General features: G+C 37.7%; 1 protein-coding gene across 4 annotated transcripts in view; it reads left to right on the forward strand.

Annotated features, from left to right (window-relative positions):
• Positions 1-17,993, forward strand: part of Slc44a1 (solute carrier family 44 member 1) — a 180,961-nt gene that overhangs the window by 46,477 nt on the left and 116,491 nt on the right. For all 4 annotated transcript variants that reach the window (XR_011369470.1, XM_070011100.1, XM_070011099.1 and 1 more), the window contains exons 2-3: positions 3,508-3,597; positions 14,673-14,815. Coding sequence is in view for 3 of the 4 variants with exons in the window: in XM_070011100.1 (XP_069867201.1) it covers positions 3,508-3,597; positions 14,673-14,815 (233 nt within the window). In the remaining variant the exon portion in view is untranslated. The remainder of the gene's footprint in view (positions 1-3,507; positions 3,598-14,672; positions 14,816-17,993) is intronic.

Raw genomic sequence — 17,993 nt, forward strand, 5'->3', positions numbered from 1 at the left:
ACTGACATGTGCAAAAGAATAAGCATCTCATTCAAGTGGGCTTTGAAGTCACAGATGGGTTTAAATCCTGGTTGTATGGTTGTTAAACTTTGGGCTGATCATTTAATTTTTCCTCGTTTGTGAAATAGGGATCACTCCCATGTCATAGAACTGGTTTAGTGTCTGGGTAATAGGAATCAGTCATTGATGACATTAAAAATGTTAGCTACAATGAACCACCATTAAGTAAAAGTAAAAGTCTAAAAAAAAAAAAAAAGACTTTAAGGAGACTTTTTTTTACAATCCCTTTTGATAGAAAGGGCTACCTGGTTACAAGACATTTTAATACTAGGGATAGGTTTAACTAAAAAGTGAATATTGATGAGTAGTGGTAATAACAAAGAATTGAGGGCCTATATGATGATGGATGATCATTTTTTAAAAATCTTCTGAACAGCCCATTGAAGTTAGCCACCCTTCCTGTGGGAACTGTTCTTGTGACCACAGTTTTCACTTTTCTGCTCTGCCTGCATGCTAGTGCGCACACACACACATACACACACACCTACACACACACACCTCCTTCCCTTTTTCCCCACTTCTCACCCCAGTTGACATTTTCTTTGGCAAAGCAGTGGCCCACAGCAAGTTGAATTGAATTGTTGAGATGTTAAGTCTGTATTTTTCTTGTCAAGAATAAGGTCCTTCTACCGTTAAAATTACAGATGTAAATTGCAGCATTAACAAACTGATTGGTGGTTTGAAGTAAAAATACTAAGAAAATAGTTGTGATAAAGGATTGACTTGATCAAACTGAGGCCTCCTCCATTCCATAATACTGTTTGTTAAGACTAAGTACTTTAGATAGAGGACTTATTTAAAGTAGCTTTTGCCTTATAAATTTACCAAAGAGTAAATATAATGCATTTTAAGGAAGTGCCCAGATTCTGTGTTTGTGAGTAATTTTACTGGAATGGACATCATTCAATACTGAAATTATTCAATACAAAGAAGCATTCTTTAGTCACAGTGAACAACTGTCTTCCAAACTGCAGACTGCAAACAGGCATCCTTGTTCACATAACACAGGGAGTAATGTCAAGATATTTTGCAGTTGTTTCTTGTTTTTACAAAAGTACATTCCAGGTCACAATCTTTTTGAGTTGGGAGGAGCTGAAGCGATCCAATGTAACTCCTTCCTGCCATCTAGAGAGATGAAGCAATTTATCTAAAGTCATATAGCTAACTAATGACACCGCCAGAGAGAGAAGTCACTCATCTATTATGCCACCTTGCTGTATTTCTCTGGAAAAAATTGCCTACTCATTCCTGGGTTTTAATGTTAGCTTCAGTCTTAGAGTATGGGATTTTCCATGACTAACTAGTGATCTTTTGTTTTCCCATGTGGGTGTCAGGGAACAAGCAGAGTATTCTTGTTATAGCCAGAACAGTGTAAAGCAGCAACAAGGTAGTTATCTAGTTAACGCTTTAGGAGTCAAGAAGTTGTCATAGCTCACAATTCTTTGCCCTTCTTGTTGATAGGCAGTAATTTTAAAGCTGAGTATTTTATTTTTTTCTTCTTGTACAGGTCCTGAGGCTTGAACTCAAGGCCTGGGCACTGTCTTCGAGTTTCTTTGATCAAGGGTAGTATGCCACCACTTGAGCCATATCTCCGCTTCTGGCTTTTTGGTGGTTAATTGGAGATAAGAGTCTCATGGACTTCTCTGTACCCAGACTGGCTTCAAACCCATCCTTAGATCTCAGCCTTCTGAGTATCTAGGATTGTAGCTTGAGTCACCAGCACCTGTTTAAAACTGAATTCCTTAACCCAGAGTCTGAATTTCCTGAACTTTTATGAAAAATGTGTGACTATATATTTATATGGTAAGAAAATAACCTGTAGCTTTCATCAGAATTTTCAAAGCTGATAAGAGTTTAAAACTGTTGTTTTAGAAGAGAGACCTAATCCTGATTACACTCTAAGTCTGTTATAGTAGAGAGTTTCTTATCTTAAGCTCCCTTACTACTGAACAAGTCTTGCACAGGCTTCTTAGATTTTGTGATGGAAGCCAGCATAGGCTTTTGTTGCCAGAATCTTTCACCTATTTTCCCAAGATTAATTGCCAAACATTTTTCCTGAGCTTTCTCATTCTCTCCCGTACTCTGTTTGTAGGAGAGAGTGGGAAACTCAGGGTTGTTTGCTCATTAGGAAGCTCAAGAATATTTCTACTGTTACAGGTTCTGTGATCTGATCTGAGAACCTAAGACTATCGCAGTAAGAAAATAATTCCAATCAGTACTCTGTAAATTAACTTTTAATATTTTGTGTTTGATCTAGAAACTTCTATTTTTTTTTGAAGCAGAATGAAAATCCATAGATGGTGGTTTAGGAGCTGTTCACAATTGTCTAGGAAATTTGAATTTTTTTTTTTCTCCTTGAATTTTATTTGCTTTAGAAGAACTTATCCCTGTATTGGAATTCATTTTGATGGCTCCCTTCCAGAAGAGAACATACAGAAAGCACATTCTAATTTTTTTTTTTAAGTCTAGCATCTGGTCACACAAAGAAAAAGCACTAAGATGGAGGTTGGAAGAGCTTGTTCATTTAGTTATTCATTAAAAAAACAAACAAACAAAACCCTTACTGAGAACATATCAGAAATGCTTAGACATTATCTTAGATGATGGAAAATGAGAACTGAACTCTTCACTTCTGAGGCTATCTGCTGGGAATTCAGCTAACAATAATAATTCCCATGATTGCAATGAGAGAAAGCATTGATCTCAGTTTTGTGCCTGGCCAGAAGTAGGGATGAAGCCACTGGATAATTATTGGCCAAAGAAGTTAGGGTGGACTTCATCAAAGAGGTGACCAAATTTGAAGGACTTTTTTTTTGTTATTGGTTGTGGACTTGAACTCTGGGCCTGGGTGCTGTCCCTGAGCTCTTCAGCTCAAGATGAGTGCTCTACCACTTGAGCCACAGTGCCATTTCCAGTTTTCTGGTGGTTAATTGGGGATAAGAGTCTCATGGACTTTAGTGCCCAGGCTGTTTTTTTTGTTTATTTGTTTGTTTGTTTTTTGGCTGGTCGTGGGGCCTGCACTCAGGGCCTGGGCACTGTCCCTTAGCTCTTCAGCTCAAGGCTAGCACTCTACCACTTGAGCCACAGTGCCACTTCTGGCTTTTTCTGCTTATGTGGTGCTGAGGAATTGAACCCAGGGCCTTATACATACAAGGCAAGCACTCTACCATTGAGCCACCTTCCCAGCCCCCAGGCTGGTTTTGAACCATGATCCTCAGATGTCAGCCTCCTGAGTAGCTAGGATTACAGGCATAAGCCACCAGCACTTAGCTCTTAAAGGACTTAACTCATTCATAAATCATTTCAGAAGGCTACTCTCAAAGGTTTGATAAAACTTATCTGGCAAATCAATGATCTAGATTTGTAGGAATAAAAAAGAGAAGGCCTTTCTAATTTTAACTAAACTTGACATTTACCATGTTCTTTTATTTTTGTATTTTCAATTAGAGTTCCAAGCGAGAATGGAAGCCTCTGGAAGACCGTAGCTGCACAGATATACCATGGCTGCTGCTCTTCATCCTCTTCTGCATTGGGATGGTAAGGAAACTCATAACTGAATTTGAACTCATGATCCAAGGAAATGATGAGTGGGAAGCTTCTTTAAAGAGGAAACTTGTATATATGGGTGCATATATATGCTTGTGTATATATTTCACTGCTTTTAATCCATGGTCTAAGGTTCCATTGAGGCAGTTTATTTTTTCCCACATATAGTTCAGTGATAATTGGTATCTCTGATTTTGTTTTGTTTTTTACATGAAAACTGAGTTCAAAGTTAAGAGACTTAGCGCTCTCTGCTCTTTTCTAGCTTTTTCTCAGCTCTTTCCTTCTCTTCTCTTTCCCAGCTCTCTTCTCTTTCCTAGCTCTCTTTCCCACCATTCCCAGACTCTCTCTCTGCTCTTTTCTAGCTCTTTCTCTCTGCTCTTTTCTAGCTCTTTCTTAGCTCTTTCCTTCCCTTCTCTTTCCCAGCTCTCTTTCCCAGCTCTCCCAGCTCTCTTTCCCAGACCTTTCCCTACCACGTGGAGGACCAAGATGGCCTGGTGTCAGCTGGAACGATGAATAAACCTACCCCTTACCTGAAAAAAAAAAAAAGTTAAGAGACTTATAACTTATTTCAGGAAGCCAGTCATTTGCCATGAGTTTATTGAACTATGTTCTTAAAGGCACAGTGAGCAAAGCACTGGCTATGGACTGTATATTTACCCAGTCTACTCACACAAACCTGATAGTCATCTTTGGACCATCAGAGTTCTCTTCTCAGAGATGTGGTATACCTGTTATGTATAAAAGAATAGGTTTTGCCTGATGCTGGTGGCTCACACCTGAGATCCTACCTACTCAGGAAGCTGATATCTGAGGATTGTTGTTTGAAGCCAACTAGGTCAGGAAAGTCTGTGAGACTCTTATCTCCACTAAACTATGCCCCCAGTCCCCCCAAAAGCCAAAGCTGAAGCTGGAGGCTGATGAGATATAAGGATCATGACTCAAAACCAGCTGGAGCAGGAAAGTTTGTGAGACTTTTAACTCCAATAAACTACTCAGAAAAAGCTGGAAGTAGGACTGTGGCTCAAGTGGTAGAGTGCTAGCCTTGAGCACAAAGAGGCTCAGTGACAGCGCCCAGGCCCAGCAACAGCAGAAAAGCCAAAAATGGAGCTCTAATTCAAGTGGTAGAGTGCTAGCCTTGAGCAAAAGAAGTTCAAAAACAGTGTACAGGTTGAACTCAGGCTCAAGCCACAGGACCGGCATGCACAGAAAAAAAAAAAAAAAGATAGATGACCTGGGCATATTCCTGTAATCCTAGCTACTCAGGAGGCTGATATCTTAGAATTACAGTTGGAAGCCAACTTGAGAAAGAAAAGTCTGTGAGACTCTTATCTCTACTAAACTACTCAGAAGTGGTTCTGTGGCTCAAGTGGTAGAATACTAGCCCTGAGCATAAAGGGGAGCAAGAACAGCACCCAGGTCTGAGTTCAAGCCCCAGTACTGACAAAAAAAAAAAAATCTTTCACTAGATGATATCTACCATTACTTCCAGTTTTATTTCTTTCTACATGGAATATTGTTGTTCATTGCTTTACCCTCCTCAGCTCATACATACTAAGCTCTACAGCCTGCTATATCTACTGTATTAAGTATCATCTGTTGGTCAGAGATTAAGAGACCTAGTATTTTTCCATTCCATGTAGAAGACAACAATCCGAGTCCTGGTGCATAGTGCCATGTGTGAACTTATTTACTAGACCGAATTGCTGAACTTAAATGATACAGTCTTCAGCGGCTTTAGAATCAGTGCCAGTGTGTTGGTTGGCAAAAAGATATACAGATAGCTGGTTTAGAGCCTGCTGATGTTTAGAACTGTAAAGAACTTAAAACTCTTCATGTGGTCCATCACCCTCATTTTACAGATAAAACATCAAACCCAGAGACGGAATCAACCAGTCCCAGTCCACACGGCTAATTAATGGCAGAGCTGCTAACAGAGCCCAGTCTTTTTACTTGAGCCAGTGATATTTTCTACTACTCATTTCCTGTTCATCAAGGAAGCTGTGCAGTTGCAGTATTGCTCTCTTTCTTAAGTCTGCTGAACTCCCTATAGAATTTGTCTTATACAAACTTTTTTTAGATATTCTATAGAATATTTTATTCTGGATGTCTTTATAAGCAAAAATTATAGGAAAGTTTTATTGTATGTCTCTCTGTTTACCTCACCAGTACCTTCTCTGAATCAAGACTATATATTGTTGGCCAGTAGGCACAATTGTAGGTACCAGTTCTAACCCAGAAACAAAAAGGAGGCAGTATATTTCTATGAGTTGTGATAAATCCAATAAGATAAATAATGTTTGTTTTAATGATAGGCATGAATTTTTGCCAAATTTATTGTATTTAGGAAAGATCATAATACCCAATGCTTAAGCCAGACCTTTTAAGACATTGTTTAATGGAATGGCAACTAAATGTGGCATGCACAAATAAATACTCCCAAGTACAGCAATGACTGATAACAGATTGGGCCACAGCCTTTTCCCCACCCCTCAAGTATAACCTTGGAGTACAGAGCAGCTGACCTCCCCAAATTATGTTTATAAAAACATGTACCATGCCACCCAAAGTGCTTTTGCTTTTCTGTACTGAAATAGCTCAGAAAAGTGTAGTCATTAATGTTAATAGACTCATTTGCAAGGGACTTGAGAGTAAGGAATCATTTGTTTACTGAAACGTTTTCTAAGGCAGTGGTAATTAATATAATGTTGATTTCAATGTGATGGTAATTAAGACCCACTGTGTGTACTTTTAAATGCAGGCATAGCAGTATTTGTTTTTGAATGAGTCTTTTAATAGAATACATCCATGGAATTTAGCTAACATCAAATTTTGCCATGTGGAAGTTGAAATAATCTCAAAGTTCTTTTGCTTATCACATGGGCACAACAGAGATTAAAATTTTTTTTTGCCTTCTTACAGCCTGTTTTACTTGTTTTTTTAGAAGTCATTCCCTGCTTTTCCCTGGTTTAGTCTTTAGCCTAACCCAGATCTCAAATGCTTGGGACCACAGTGTTTCTGACTTCAGATTTAAAAAAAAATTTGGAATGTCTGCATATACATTATGAGTTATCTTAGGGATGAGACCCAGTCTATATATAAAGTGTGTGTGTGTGTGTGTGTGTGTGTGTGTGTGTGTGTGTGTGTGTGTGTGTGTGTGTGTGTGTGTGTGTGTGTGTGTGTGTGTGTGTGTGTGTGTGTGTGTGTGTGTGTGTGTGTGTGTGTGTGTGTGTGTGTGTGTGTGTGTGTGTGTGTGTGTGTTACTGAGGTTTGGATTCAGGACCTAGGCATTGTCTCAGCATTTTTGTTCAAGGCTAGAGCTCTACCTCTTGCCCCTGCATCTCCACTTCTGACATTTTGCTGGTTAACCGGAGATGAGTCTCACATACTTACGGGTGTGTACCCCCATTTGCCCCCATATCAGGTATCAGCCTTTTTTTATTGTTATTGTTATTATAAAGGTTACAATTACATAAGTTGGGTAATGTGTACATTTCTTTTTGGACACACTCCTTCCCTCGTGCTCTCCCAGTTTTTCCCTCCTGTATGGTTCATATTCCACATAGTGTCTTGCGAGTACTACTGCTGCATTTGTTCATCCCTCCATTTCTCTGTCCCCTCTTATCCTCTCAAAGATAAATAAGTGAATAAACAAGACAAAAAGAAAACAAAACAACAACAAAAACCTCTTGTTTCCAGTTCCTGTAATTGATTTCCACAAGCATTATTTTATATGATTAGAGGCACATGGACATTGTGCCTTTGTGTTCCTCCCCTAAGAGTGTTCTCCTTTGGTCTCACCATGTGTGAATGCCTAGAGTCCTGTATACGTTAGCATGTCTCATTTTATTTTAGATCTAGCTTTTGCATATGAGAGACTGCATGCACCATTTGAGCTTGGCTTATCTTACTTAACATGATTTGTGCCAGGTCCATCCATTTCCCTGGGTATCAGCCTTCTTGAGAGCATCATCTTCCTTGTTTAAACTTACCTTAAGTGCTGAGATAACAAGTGTGTGCTAACATACTTGGCACAGGTTTGAACTTTCATAACTATTTCATAACTATGTGCCTAGCCTGTTCAAGAAAAATTCACGTGACTCCATTTATTCCCTCCCCTCCTTCCTCTTTCTCTACTTCCCTCCTTTTCTTTTTTTTTCCCCTCCTTTCTGTGTGTGTGTGTATGTGTGTGTGTGTGTATGTGTGTGTGTATTTGTTTGCTTTTGCTGTTTTGAGACACAGTTTCACTAGGTAGCCCAGGTTGTTCTTGAATTTTTCAGTCTTCTTTCTACTTCACAAGTGCTGGGATTATTGGCATCTAGTATCTAATCTATGTTTGCACTTCTAAGTTTCTATTTTCAGATAAGGTAGAATGCAAATGTTTCTCAATCTTAGCTATACATTAGAATCACCTAGGATATTTAAAGTAAAATGCCATACTCCTCTGCGATTCTCATGAATCACCTAGGATATTTAAAGTAAAATGCCATACTCCTCTGCGATTCTCATGTCTCCCACGTTGTTCTGTTGTTCATGCAAGGTGCAGACCCTACTGTAGGCACTAAAGAGCCATAGAAAAATTAGGAGATAGGAGTAACATGCCTACATTTAGAAAGAATGCCCCAGTATCCAGTATTAAAGATAACTTGAGAAGGAAGAGATTTGAGGCAGTTCAGATAAGAGGAATAAAACTTGAAATGATGTGATGTAGTAAAGGAAAGTAAGAAAGAGCTTGAATAGGCTAACCAGTGGTTATCCATGGTACAGTAAAGTGAGAGTCAAGTCATGGATGAATAATGAGGCTCTCTGTCAAATCTTAAGTTTGAATCTTACCTCATTGCCTTCATGTTTCCTAGCCACAGTCTGTATACATCAGGAAATCTGATTGAGATGGATAAACAGAGTACCAGGTATCACCAATGGAGAAGGCACCTGATTTTATGCCCAATGAAAAAGTCCTCTATAGTATAAAAATGACTTACACTATGTAGATTAAAGTTCCTTGTCATCTAGTATGATCAAACCTCATTATTTCTCTGGAAAAGTATATATGAGAATAGAAGACAGGAAGAGAGAACGGGGATCTACCTAGACCAATCAGCTTAGCACAAAAATGGAGGGAAGAGAGGAGGCTGGATGGCCCTAACAGGAATGCCAAACCTGGAAAATAGTTACTGCTACTCTCTGAGGCTAGGTACCTCACACTTAGAAACTCAAATATTTTTTCTCATAACTGCTTCTGGAATTACACATTCTTGTTACTGTCTTGTCTGCTTTACACATTAGGAAACAGAGACACAAATATTTTGTTTGATTTTACAGTAACTCCACTGGTCCCAGGAGAGAAGAGGAAGAAGGTCTCAATAAGTACATTCTATTATGTTGACTGAAATCAGGAGCAACAGTAAAAGGTTTTGTTTAGAACATGAGGTTATTAGGCCTGTAAGACCTAATAACCTCACTTCCCAGTAAAACATGATTTCATCAATGTTTCTGGCTTTGACTAAACAATCTGTACAGGACTTCTCTAGTGTGGACTAAGGAATCTCAAGGGAGGGACTGGAGAGAAGAGTTTTAATATCTTAGGTGTACTCTATAATAGATAATGCTGCCATTACTGAGAATATGCAGGAACAGAAAATGGTTTGGGAAAAGGTTGAGAACAAAAGCTCTTGACATGTACAATTTGTGCATAAGGATATGTTGCTGGAAATGCAGGGTTGGGATTTTGGAGAAGGATCTAGACTTGAACTGGATTTAGAAGGAGGAGCCCTGGTATCCTTTCAGATTACTCTCAAGTATCATTTTCATTTTATAGCATAAGTCCCAGGGCCTGATATTTCTATCTCAGTAACTGAGGTTGATCACTGAGGTTGATCCCACAGCACATGGTGAGAGACACACTGCAGCATTTAGTTACCTGTTCTATGGTCTGTTCTTTGCCAGGATCATAGAATAGAAAGAACAGCAAGCCAGAAATTTCCAGATGGTTACTTTGTACAAGGAACACCCACTCTTTTTAACTCCCATTAAAAAAGAAAATTGTGGTAAAACATATTACATGCACTTTTTTCCATTTCAACCATTCTGAGTATATTTCAGTTAATTCTGTTTGTTTTATTTTTATTTATTTATTTTTATTTTATTTTATTTTTGCACCAGTTCTGGGGCTTGAACTCAGGGCCTGGGCACTGTCCCTGAGCTTCTTTTGTGCAAGGCTAGCACTCTACCACTTGAGCCACAGCACCACTTCGGGCTTTTTCTGTGTATGTAGTACTGAGGAATTGAACCCAGGGCTTCATGGATACTTGGTGAGCACTCTACCACTAAACCTCATTCCCAGCCCAGTTCTATTTGTTTTTAAACTGTTCTCCCCACCACACACCTTAGTCACTGAATTAAACCAACTGATTTTAGATTTCTTCCTGTAATTATACTCTTAATTTTTTTTCTATTTGTTTTCCTTTAGAAGGATGGAATTTTGGCAAAGAGAGCACTTGAGAGATTAATCTAGTTCAGTCCCTGGGACCAGTAAAGAAATGGCTTAGAAACTGAGTTTGTAAGGCATATTAGTGTCAAAAGCAGAATCAGTTCTCAGCGTTCCTGCCCACGTTCCTTTCATTGCTGTTTTCTGTCCATGAATCTAAGCCATTCTGATTTTGCTCCTTCATGCCTCATTGTTTCTTGTTTTGAGATCATTTCAGTTCTTTTGGGATAAGCCTTGCATTTGTCTATGCTCAATAAATACTTATTAACTTGATGTTTCTTAGACTTTAATTAGTCTTTTTTCCATCTTTCCTCGTTCTAAGAGCTTTCAATTAAACTTTAAAGGAATCTAGAAATTTGGCCACCAGCTCTAAATGTCTTTTTGTTTGTTTGCATACATAGGAGCTTTGTACTAGCCTTTTAGCTATACCTTGTCAGCTGGATTCCAACAGCCTGCCATGGCTCTTGAAAGAGCAAGAACAGAAGCTAAATGTTACTGGTTTTACAAATCAGTTATTAGGGAACTGACTTCAAGCATTTATTGAGATAAAGAGTATATGGTAAATGACCTCGTACTTGAGGAAGAAATAATCAGAGCATAGTTTTCATTTGTTTGTGTTTTGAGATGCTTCTCACTCTGTGGCTTAGGCTGGCCTCAGATTCACTATGTAGTGGAGACTGGCTTTGAACTCTCAATCCTCCTTGCCTCAAGTCTCTCTAATGCTGGGATTATAGGTATGATCCACCACACTATTTTTTTAAATTAAATTAACACCTGTGCCCCTGGGACACAGTTGTCACCACAACTCATTTCTGCTTATATTTAAATTTTGAAACATTATATGTATATACTACTTTTTGCCCTGCCTGTAATTTTTGTTGACTCATCTCTTTCCTGCCAAAAAAAAAATTAAAAATACAAAAAAAAAACCTAAAGCCATCTGCCTTGCTCAGTTGCTTAGTAAAAAAGTTCTAGTTATGAAATTCAAAGATGCTTGTAAAAATACAATTGTGTTCTAAAATTTGTACTAATAGTGGATGAAGTGAAGGGAAGGTTCTTACCACAGTAGAACTAGACTGTGTGTGTGACATAAGGGAAAAATGACATAGTTTATTAGGTAGCATGTTGTCTTTCTCCCATTTAGGTAATAAATATCAATTAGTTGTAAAGTCCTGCCTATGACCTATATGCTTGATCTGATATGTCCTTGTTTGCCTGATCTGATTAGAGTCACTTGTTTGTATGTGGATTTTTCTACTTCTGTCTTCCCCAAGAGCTGTCCTGAAAGCACTAGAGTAGCTCAATCATTTTAAGACTTAATAGGCTTGTTCTTTCTCTAGTGCTGATTCTATTCTATGCTAATAAAACCTTCCCTCATCTTTTTTTCCCCTCATTTGTTCCATTTTTATTATTTCCTTCTGTTCAATAGTCTTTTCCTCTGCTCTCTGCAGGGCTATTAAATTATTGAATGTATTCTGTAAACTTCTGAAACTATACTGCTCCTTGAATTTGGGTTATAGCATTTTTCTTTTTAAGGAGATTATAATTTTAATTAGACTTAGCTGTGTTTCCTGTTGTCAGGGCTTGTGCCATGTGGGAAACCCCTAGGAGAGCAGTCATGGTTTCTTCCCATCTTACTAACTTACTTTCTCCCCACCCACACTCCAGCAGCTCCTCACCTTCTTTACTTAGTAGTTCCTGCAAGCAACTAAGAAGTTTATGTGAAAATCTGTCGGTGTCCCATTTTAGCATGTATATATGTAATATAATTTATACTCTGGCCATTCCACAGTGATGTGAGGTGGCTTTTGATAGCTTACATGTCCAATGATACTATTAAAAATAGTCAGAAAAGGAAGCCAGAAACCATTTAAGGGACTCTGTAACACAACCTATTATCAAACATAAGCAAATTCCTATAAGAAATGAAAGAAGAATGTAACCTTTAATTATGAATGTAACAGCATTGCTATTCTAGACTAGTAATGAAAGAAGATTGTAATTGTGGTCTGCAAATAATTTTGTGTGGTAACAAAATTACTAACATTATTTCTAACTCCCCCACTCCCCCAAGACATTTTTATTCCAAGAGAACTGAAGGGTTTTTTGTTTGTCTCCCAGTTACTGTGGCTCCCCTCTTTAGTCTGACTTTTCTATTCAAATCTTCTACTAACAGCTACTATCTACGGATCACAGGCTAGGGATTGGGTTCATGTTATCTCATTTAGTCCTCATCACTATGCTGTGATATAGATGAAGAGGGAGCAGAATCTAAATAGGTTATTGAATCCAAACCATACAGATAGTAAGTGTAGACAGTGTGTATCCAGGTCTTTCTGAATACTATGTCTGTTCTCTTTATTATTCAGTGATGGTTTTTGTGGATGAAATACATTGGAAGTGACATTAGTCAGCCTTCACTTACCATGACAAATATCTGAGATGAGAAGATTTTAGCCCATGATTAGTTGACCCATTGTTTTGGATCTCTGGTGGCACATTATGAAGAAATGAAACCTCTTACTTTGTGCCCAGGTGGAAGAGGCCAGGATCCTACATTCTCCTTCAAAGTAACACCTCACCCCAGTAACCTGAAGACTTCCCCACCAGGATCACCTGTAACAGATTTCATCCTCTATCCCCCCACCCCCATCCCCAATACCCTCTAAGTATTAACATAGGAGCCTTTAGGGAGACAGTCCAGATCCAGACAATAGTAGAAAGGTTAGCCATTAAACCCCAAATATTTACCTCTCTTTAAGATGGTATGTTGATTTGTACTTGTATATGTGTACAGTGGCTTAATATTTTTTTTTCTCATGTCTTAGTATTGGATTGAAGTTGTGAGGTAGGAAGGAGTATCCTACAGTGTCCTTGTGGCAGTCAGGAGAAAGGGAGAGGCCCAACAAGGAAGTGAGAATAAGTGTTGTGCCTGACCCTAGTGCTGGCATTAGCTGGCATGCATATATTAGCTTGTATAATTACTGTACCCGCCTTTATGTTAAGTGGTGTTCTGGTCACAACTCATAGATAAGTACATCAAAGCACAGAGCACTAAGCAAATTTGTCCAAGGTCACATCATATCACCATTACATTGTAACATGTTTGACCCCAAGGCTCACAATCTTTCCCTTATAGTATTTTCTTTCTTCTAATCACATGTGGCTAATATTCATTCAGCAACTACTTTGGTGCCAGGCAGATTAGTTACCATACTGTATTATGATATTTCATCTTTAACATGGCCTGTATCTACATTTTACAGGTGAGTAAACAGAGGCAGAAAGTTGATATCACTTGCTGAGATCAGAATTAAAGAATAGCAAACCAAGCATAGTCTCTACAGTGAGTCTACTTTCTCACAAAGTATAGTTTTAAAAAATTCCTGTTGTAGGGAGCTAGACTCACATCTCTCTCACTTCATTACCTGCAAAATGAAAGTAGAAGAGTTATTTAAGAAAAAGAATTTGGCTTTTTAGGTAAGTGTTCTTAAAGGAGAAACATACTTTTCTCTGGAATATCTTCAAGTATTTATTCTATTGTCTGAGATCTAGCAGCAATACAGTAGATAAGAACTGCTTATGATAGTTGACTATGATGAGTTGAACAGTAATAATCTCTGCCTTCTTAGCCGCTTTATTAAAGATTACAGAAGCTTACCCTTTAAATAGCCATATTACACAATCTTTATTAACCCTAGTCTTCTCCTCAATACATTGTTTATCAGTAGCACTTCATCTTCCAGTTCACATACTTAGTAACATGTGGTTAAGTGTAGGCATTTATTGCCTTATCCTGGCTAGTACAGTCTTGGTTTAGCAGATCTGATATGGTCCAGGAAGAAATACATTCTTATGAAGTAAAGTGACTTTTGTAGGACACAAAGCCAATACCTTACTTGCTCTCGTCTAGTCTCCAATATTAAGAGCATGACAGCACTTTATGATGTCATTATTTGGCATGTGTGCAGCTTTATTGTAGGAAGGATAAAAGTGCTGTGTGTGTGCTGAAGTGATAATGATTCAAAACCTACTTACCTATTGTTCTTTGAATTTTTTTTTTCCTTTCATCCTTTGGTGTTGTTCCCTTAACAGAGTTCTTTTAGAACAAAATGAAACTAAGACAGCTGCTTTTTAAAAAATTTTATGCTCTAGTTATTACAAGCTTCTGTAGCCTCAGGTAGTTTACTTAACCTCTCTGGGCCTCAGAATCTTCATCCTGAGGATTAGAGATAATGTATGATAAGCATCAAAATACAGCCTGCCACAGCGCAGGTGTTCAATATAAAGAAACTATTATTGTTATTATTATAATAATTATTATTATAAAATACAAAAACAATCTTATGCTGTAGAAGCTTGGGATTTGTCTTGTTATGGTAGTAAATAGTATTTCCCTGTGGATTTCTTTGCATTGATTATACGAAGTCCAGGGAACATAGTGGAGTAGTGTTTGTACGAAGGAAAGATAGCTCTTTGTTTCCTTCAATAGACAAAAGAAGCTCATTATCATATCCAGTAATGAATGTGGATTATTTTGAATGGTTTATTTATGTGTTTTTTTTTTCTTTTTCTTTCCTAGGGATTTATCTGTGGCTTTTCAGTAGCAACAGGTGCAGCAGCAAGACTAGTGTCAGGATATGACAGCTATGGAAATATCTGTGGCCAGAGAAATGCAAAGTTGGAAGCAATACCAAACAGTGGCATGGACCACACCCACCGGAAGTGAGTAGACTTGCCGATGATGAACACTATGGAAACTTTGAAGGAGGCACTGATAAGAATCCCTGCTTTGCTTTTTTATTTTTCTGTTTGGGGAGGGTTTTTTTTTAAATTTTGTTTTCTTACTGCTTTAAAAATAATATATGTTGAATATCTTTAAATGACTTCTTTTGGTGCTTTTTATTTTTGCTTTTAAATTGTATACTCGAATCATTTTTGTATTGTTATCTCATTAATCTTTAGGTTGTGTACTAAGTTTTAACCTAGAAAGGCGCATAGGTTTTTTTTCCCTCCTAACATAATACTTGATGAGAAATAGAGGGATAAAAATGGTTATTGAAAGCCGGGTGCCCGTGGCTCATGCCTGTAATCTTAGCTACTCAGGAAGCTGAGATCTGAGGATCGCGGTTCAGAGCCAGCCCGAGCAGGAAAGTCCATGAGACTCTTATCTCCAATAAGCCACTAAAAAACCGGAAGTGGTGCTATGGCTCAAGCTGTAGAGACCTTGCCTTGAGCTGAAGAGCTGAGGGATAGCACCCAAGACCAGACCGTTCAAGCCCCACGACTGACCAAAAAAAAAAAAAAAAGCCTATTAAGACATTGAAGTTACAAAATAACATTTTGTAATACATCATTTATAAGTACGTATTACTTTCTAATTTTATAAAAAATACATTTTTCCTTGTCAGGTTATATAGTCTATTGTGGGTTTTCAGTATTCATCCTGTGGATTTCATGAAATTCCTAATTGCCTTTTTTTCCCCCCAAAAAGAACTATTATTTCATTTTTAATGTTTATGGTAGGAATATATTTCATGTGATTTATTTTATCTATGTTTCCAGTATAATTGTGTAAACTGTATATGTACAACCCATCAAACAATTCGATATTTCATATATCAAACCAGGTCTTCAGAATTGACAAAAGTAATTTTGAGATAACAGCTAATCAGTCTAATATGCTTTATAGACAAGGGCTATGTAGAGAAAAACTTTCTTCTTTTTAGTAAAGTAATAACAAGCATTTTTCAGGAAGATAATGCTTAATAACTTTATTATTATATAAATCTGCTGTTCAAACTTGGCCCTTCCGTATAAGATGTTATTTGATAATTTCACGGACTTGAAAAAATGAGAATGGGTCATTTCTCAAGGCTTTTCTCCCTTTAATGAGGAAGAGGTAATGCAGTTCAAGTACACAAACTTTAAGTGACAATATGAATACTTACAAAACATGCATAGCTGACAAGCCATTGCTACTCTATGAAGAAGGTGAAGTTGGCTTGATTGCCAAGTTCACATGCCTGCTAAGCAGTAGACTTCCCAGTGCAGGCTGTGAGCTCTTGTGGTATATCACTTGAGAAAACTGAAAAGGGGCTCTTAGCACCTTGGAGGATTGTTGTATTTATTCTTCCTTGTGATTACTTCATGAAATGAATCTGCATTTCTCATACCAAGACTGTCCATATCTTTTTTACTTTTTATTTTGAAAAAATTTTGGACTATAGATGTTGTAAGTATAATAGAGGGAGTTCCACATATTTTGTGTGTACACACACGCGCATGTGTGTGTATGTATGTGTGTTTGTGTGTGTGTTTTAAGTACTTTTGATGCTGTAAAACATTAACTCTTTAATGCTGTTGACAGATAACACATACAAAATGTTTTAATTTAGACACTAGGAGATAAGAGGACATAAGTGCTTCCTTCCTTCAGGTTTACTGCTTGCATGGGATTTGTAATTATTTTTATGATGGGCTTCATAACTTGCTAATGACTCCATGCATATCCTTATTCTAAGGTTGATTTGACTGCTCTTCCTCAGCTTGACCTTTTGGTGGTTCATCAGACCAGAGGAACCTCTTATAAAGAGGAAACTACCTGTCATGTTGAAAAAGTGGATACTCTCTCTCAATACTTCCTATAGTTGAGAGTCATTTAGATATACAGTGTTAGGGAAAGAAAGTTTCCTAAGCATAACTATCCTTGACTTATGTATATGTGTTTAAAATTGATTTTTGATCTTGTCTTCATCTTTCCTGCATTTTAAGCTTTTTTTTTTTTTTGGCCAGTCCTGGGGCTTGAACTCAAGGCCTGGGCACTGTTCCTGAGCTTCTTTTGCTCAAGACTAGCACTCTACCACTTGAGCCACAACACTACTTCCAGCTTTTTCAGTTACTGAGGAATCAAACCCAGGGCTTCATGCATGCTAGGCAAGCAACTCTACTACTCTACACATTCTCAGCCCTTTTAAGCTTTTTAATGTTAATCTATTAGAGTACTTCTGTCTATACGTGGTAATTACTTCTAGTGACTGGTAAATTTTTGAACATAACTTTTCAGGTATGTCTATCATGTTTGGAATTAGATGGTGATAGGAAGGTGGTAGCCTTTGTGTTTATTATTTTTATTGTCCTTTTCTTTCTTTTGCTTAATGCATTGGCTTTTTTCTTCTAGATTTGTTTCCTTGTACTTCTTTGACTTCACTATGGACGCCAAGCCTTTCTTCCTTGATAAGAATACTTTTGTATCTGTTTTACCCCCAATTACTTCAGCCTGACCTTGATCTCTTTTTCCCACCCCTTATCCTCCAGCACTGTTGTGGAAATTACTTGTACCTCTATACATATTCATTGAGATAAGTCAGTAAGTCCTCTGAAACCTAGGATAGCAGCTAGTTTTCTCCTGCCCTGCATGAGTATGGTTTCTTTTACTAGAAAAAGAATTCCTCCCATTCTTCATGTGGCTCACTTGTATTCATCCTGTAGCTTTCAGCACAAATGTCACTTCCAGGAAAATCTTCAGTACAGCAATTACACTAGATATATAAAAGTATCCTCTTGTGGTGTTCTGTAGTATGTGTAATTAGATTTTTAAAAATAATTGGTTATATGTATTTCTCTTCTGAGTGACAGAGAAGCAATGAGACCTATGTCACATCTATTTTAATGCCTGCAACAGTAGTCAGCACTCAGTTTAGTGCGTGTTGGATGAGTAAATAAATTGTCTTCAGCATTATGTTCTAGGGTGTGAATTATTGAGTTTGAAGATTATTAATGAATATTGCTGAATGGCTTTCCATTAAGACTTTCATTTATATTTCCAACAGGAGTGTCTGCAATTGCTTCATCTTTGCTAGTATTATTAGTATTTATTCCTTACTATTTTGACAAGCTAAGG

This window comes from Dipodomys merriami, unplaced genomic scaffold (assembly GCF_024711535.1).
Source record: "Dipodomys merriami isolate MVZ:Mamm:240054 unplaced genomic scaffold, mDipMer1.0.p SCAF_11, whole genome shotgun sequence".
Taxonomy (NCBI): Eukaryota; Metazoa; Chordata; class Mammalia; order Rodentia; family Heteromyidae; genus Dipodomys; species Dipodomys merriami.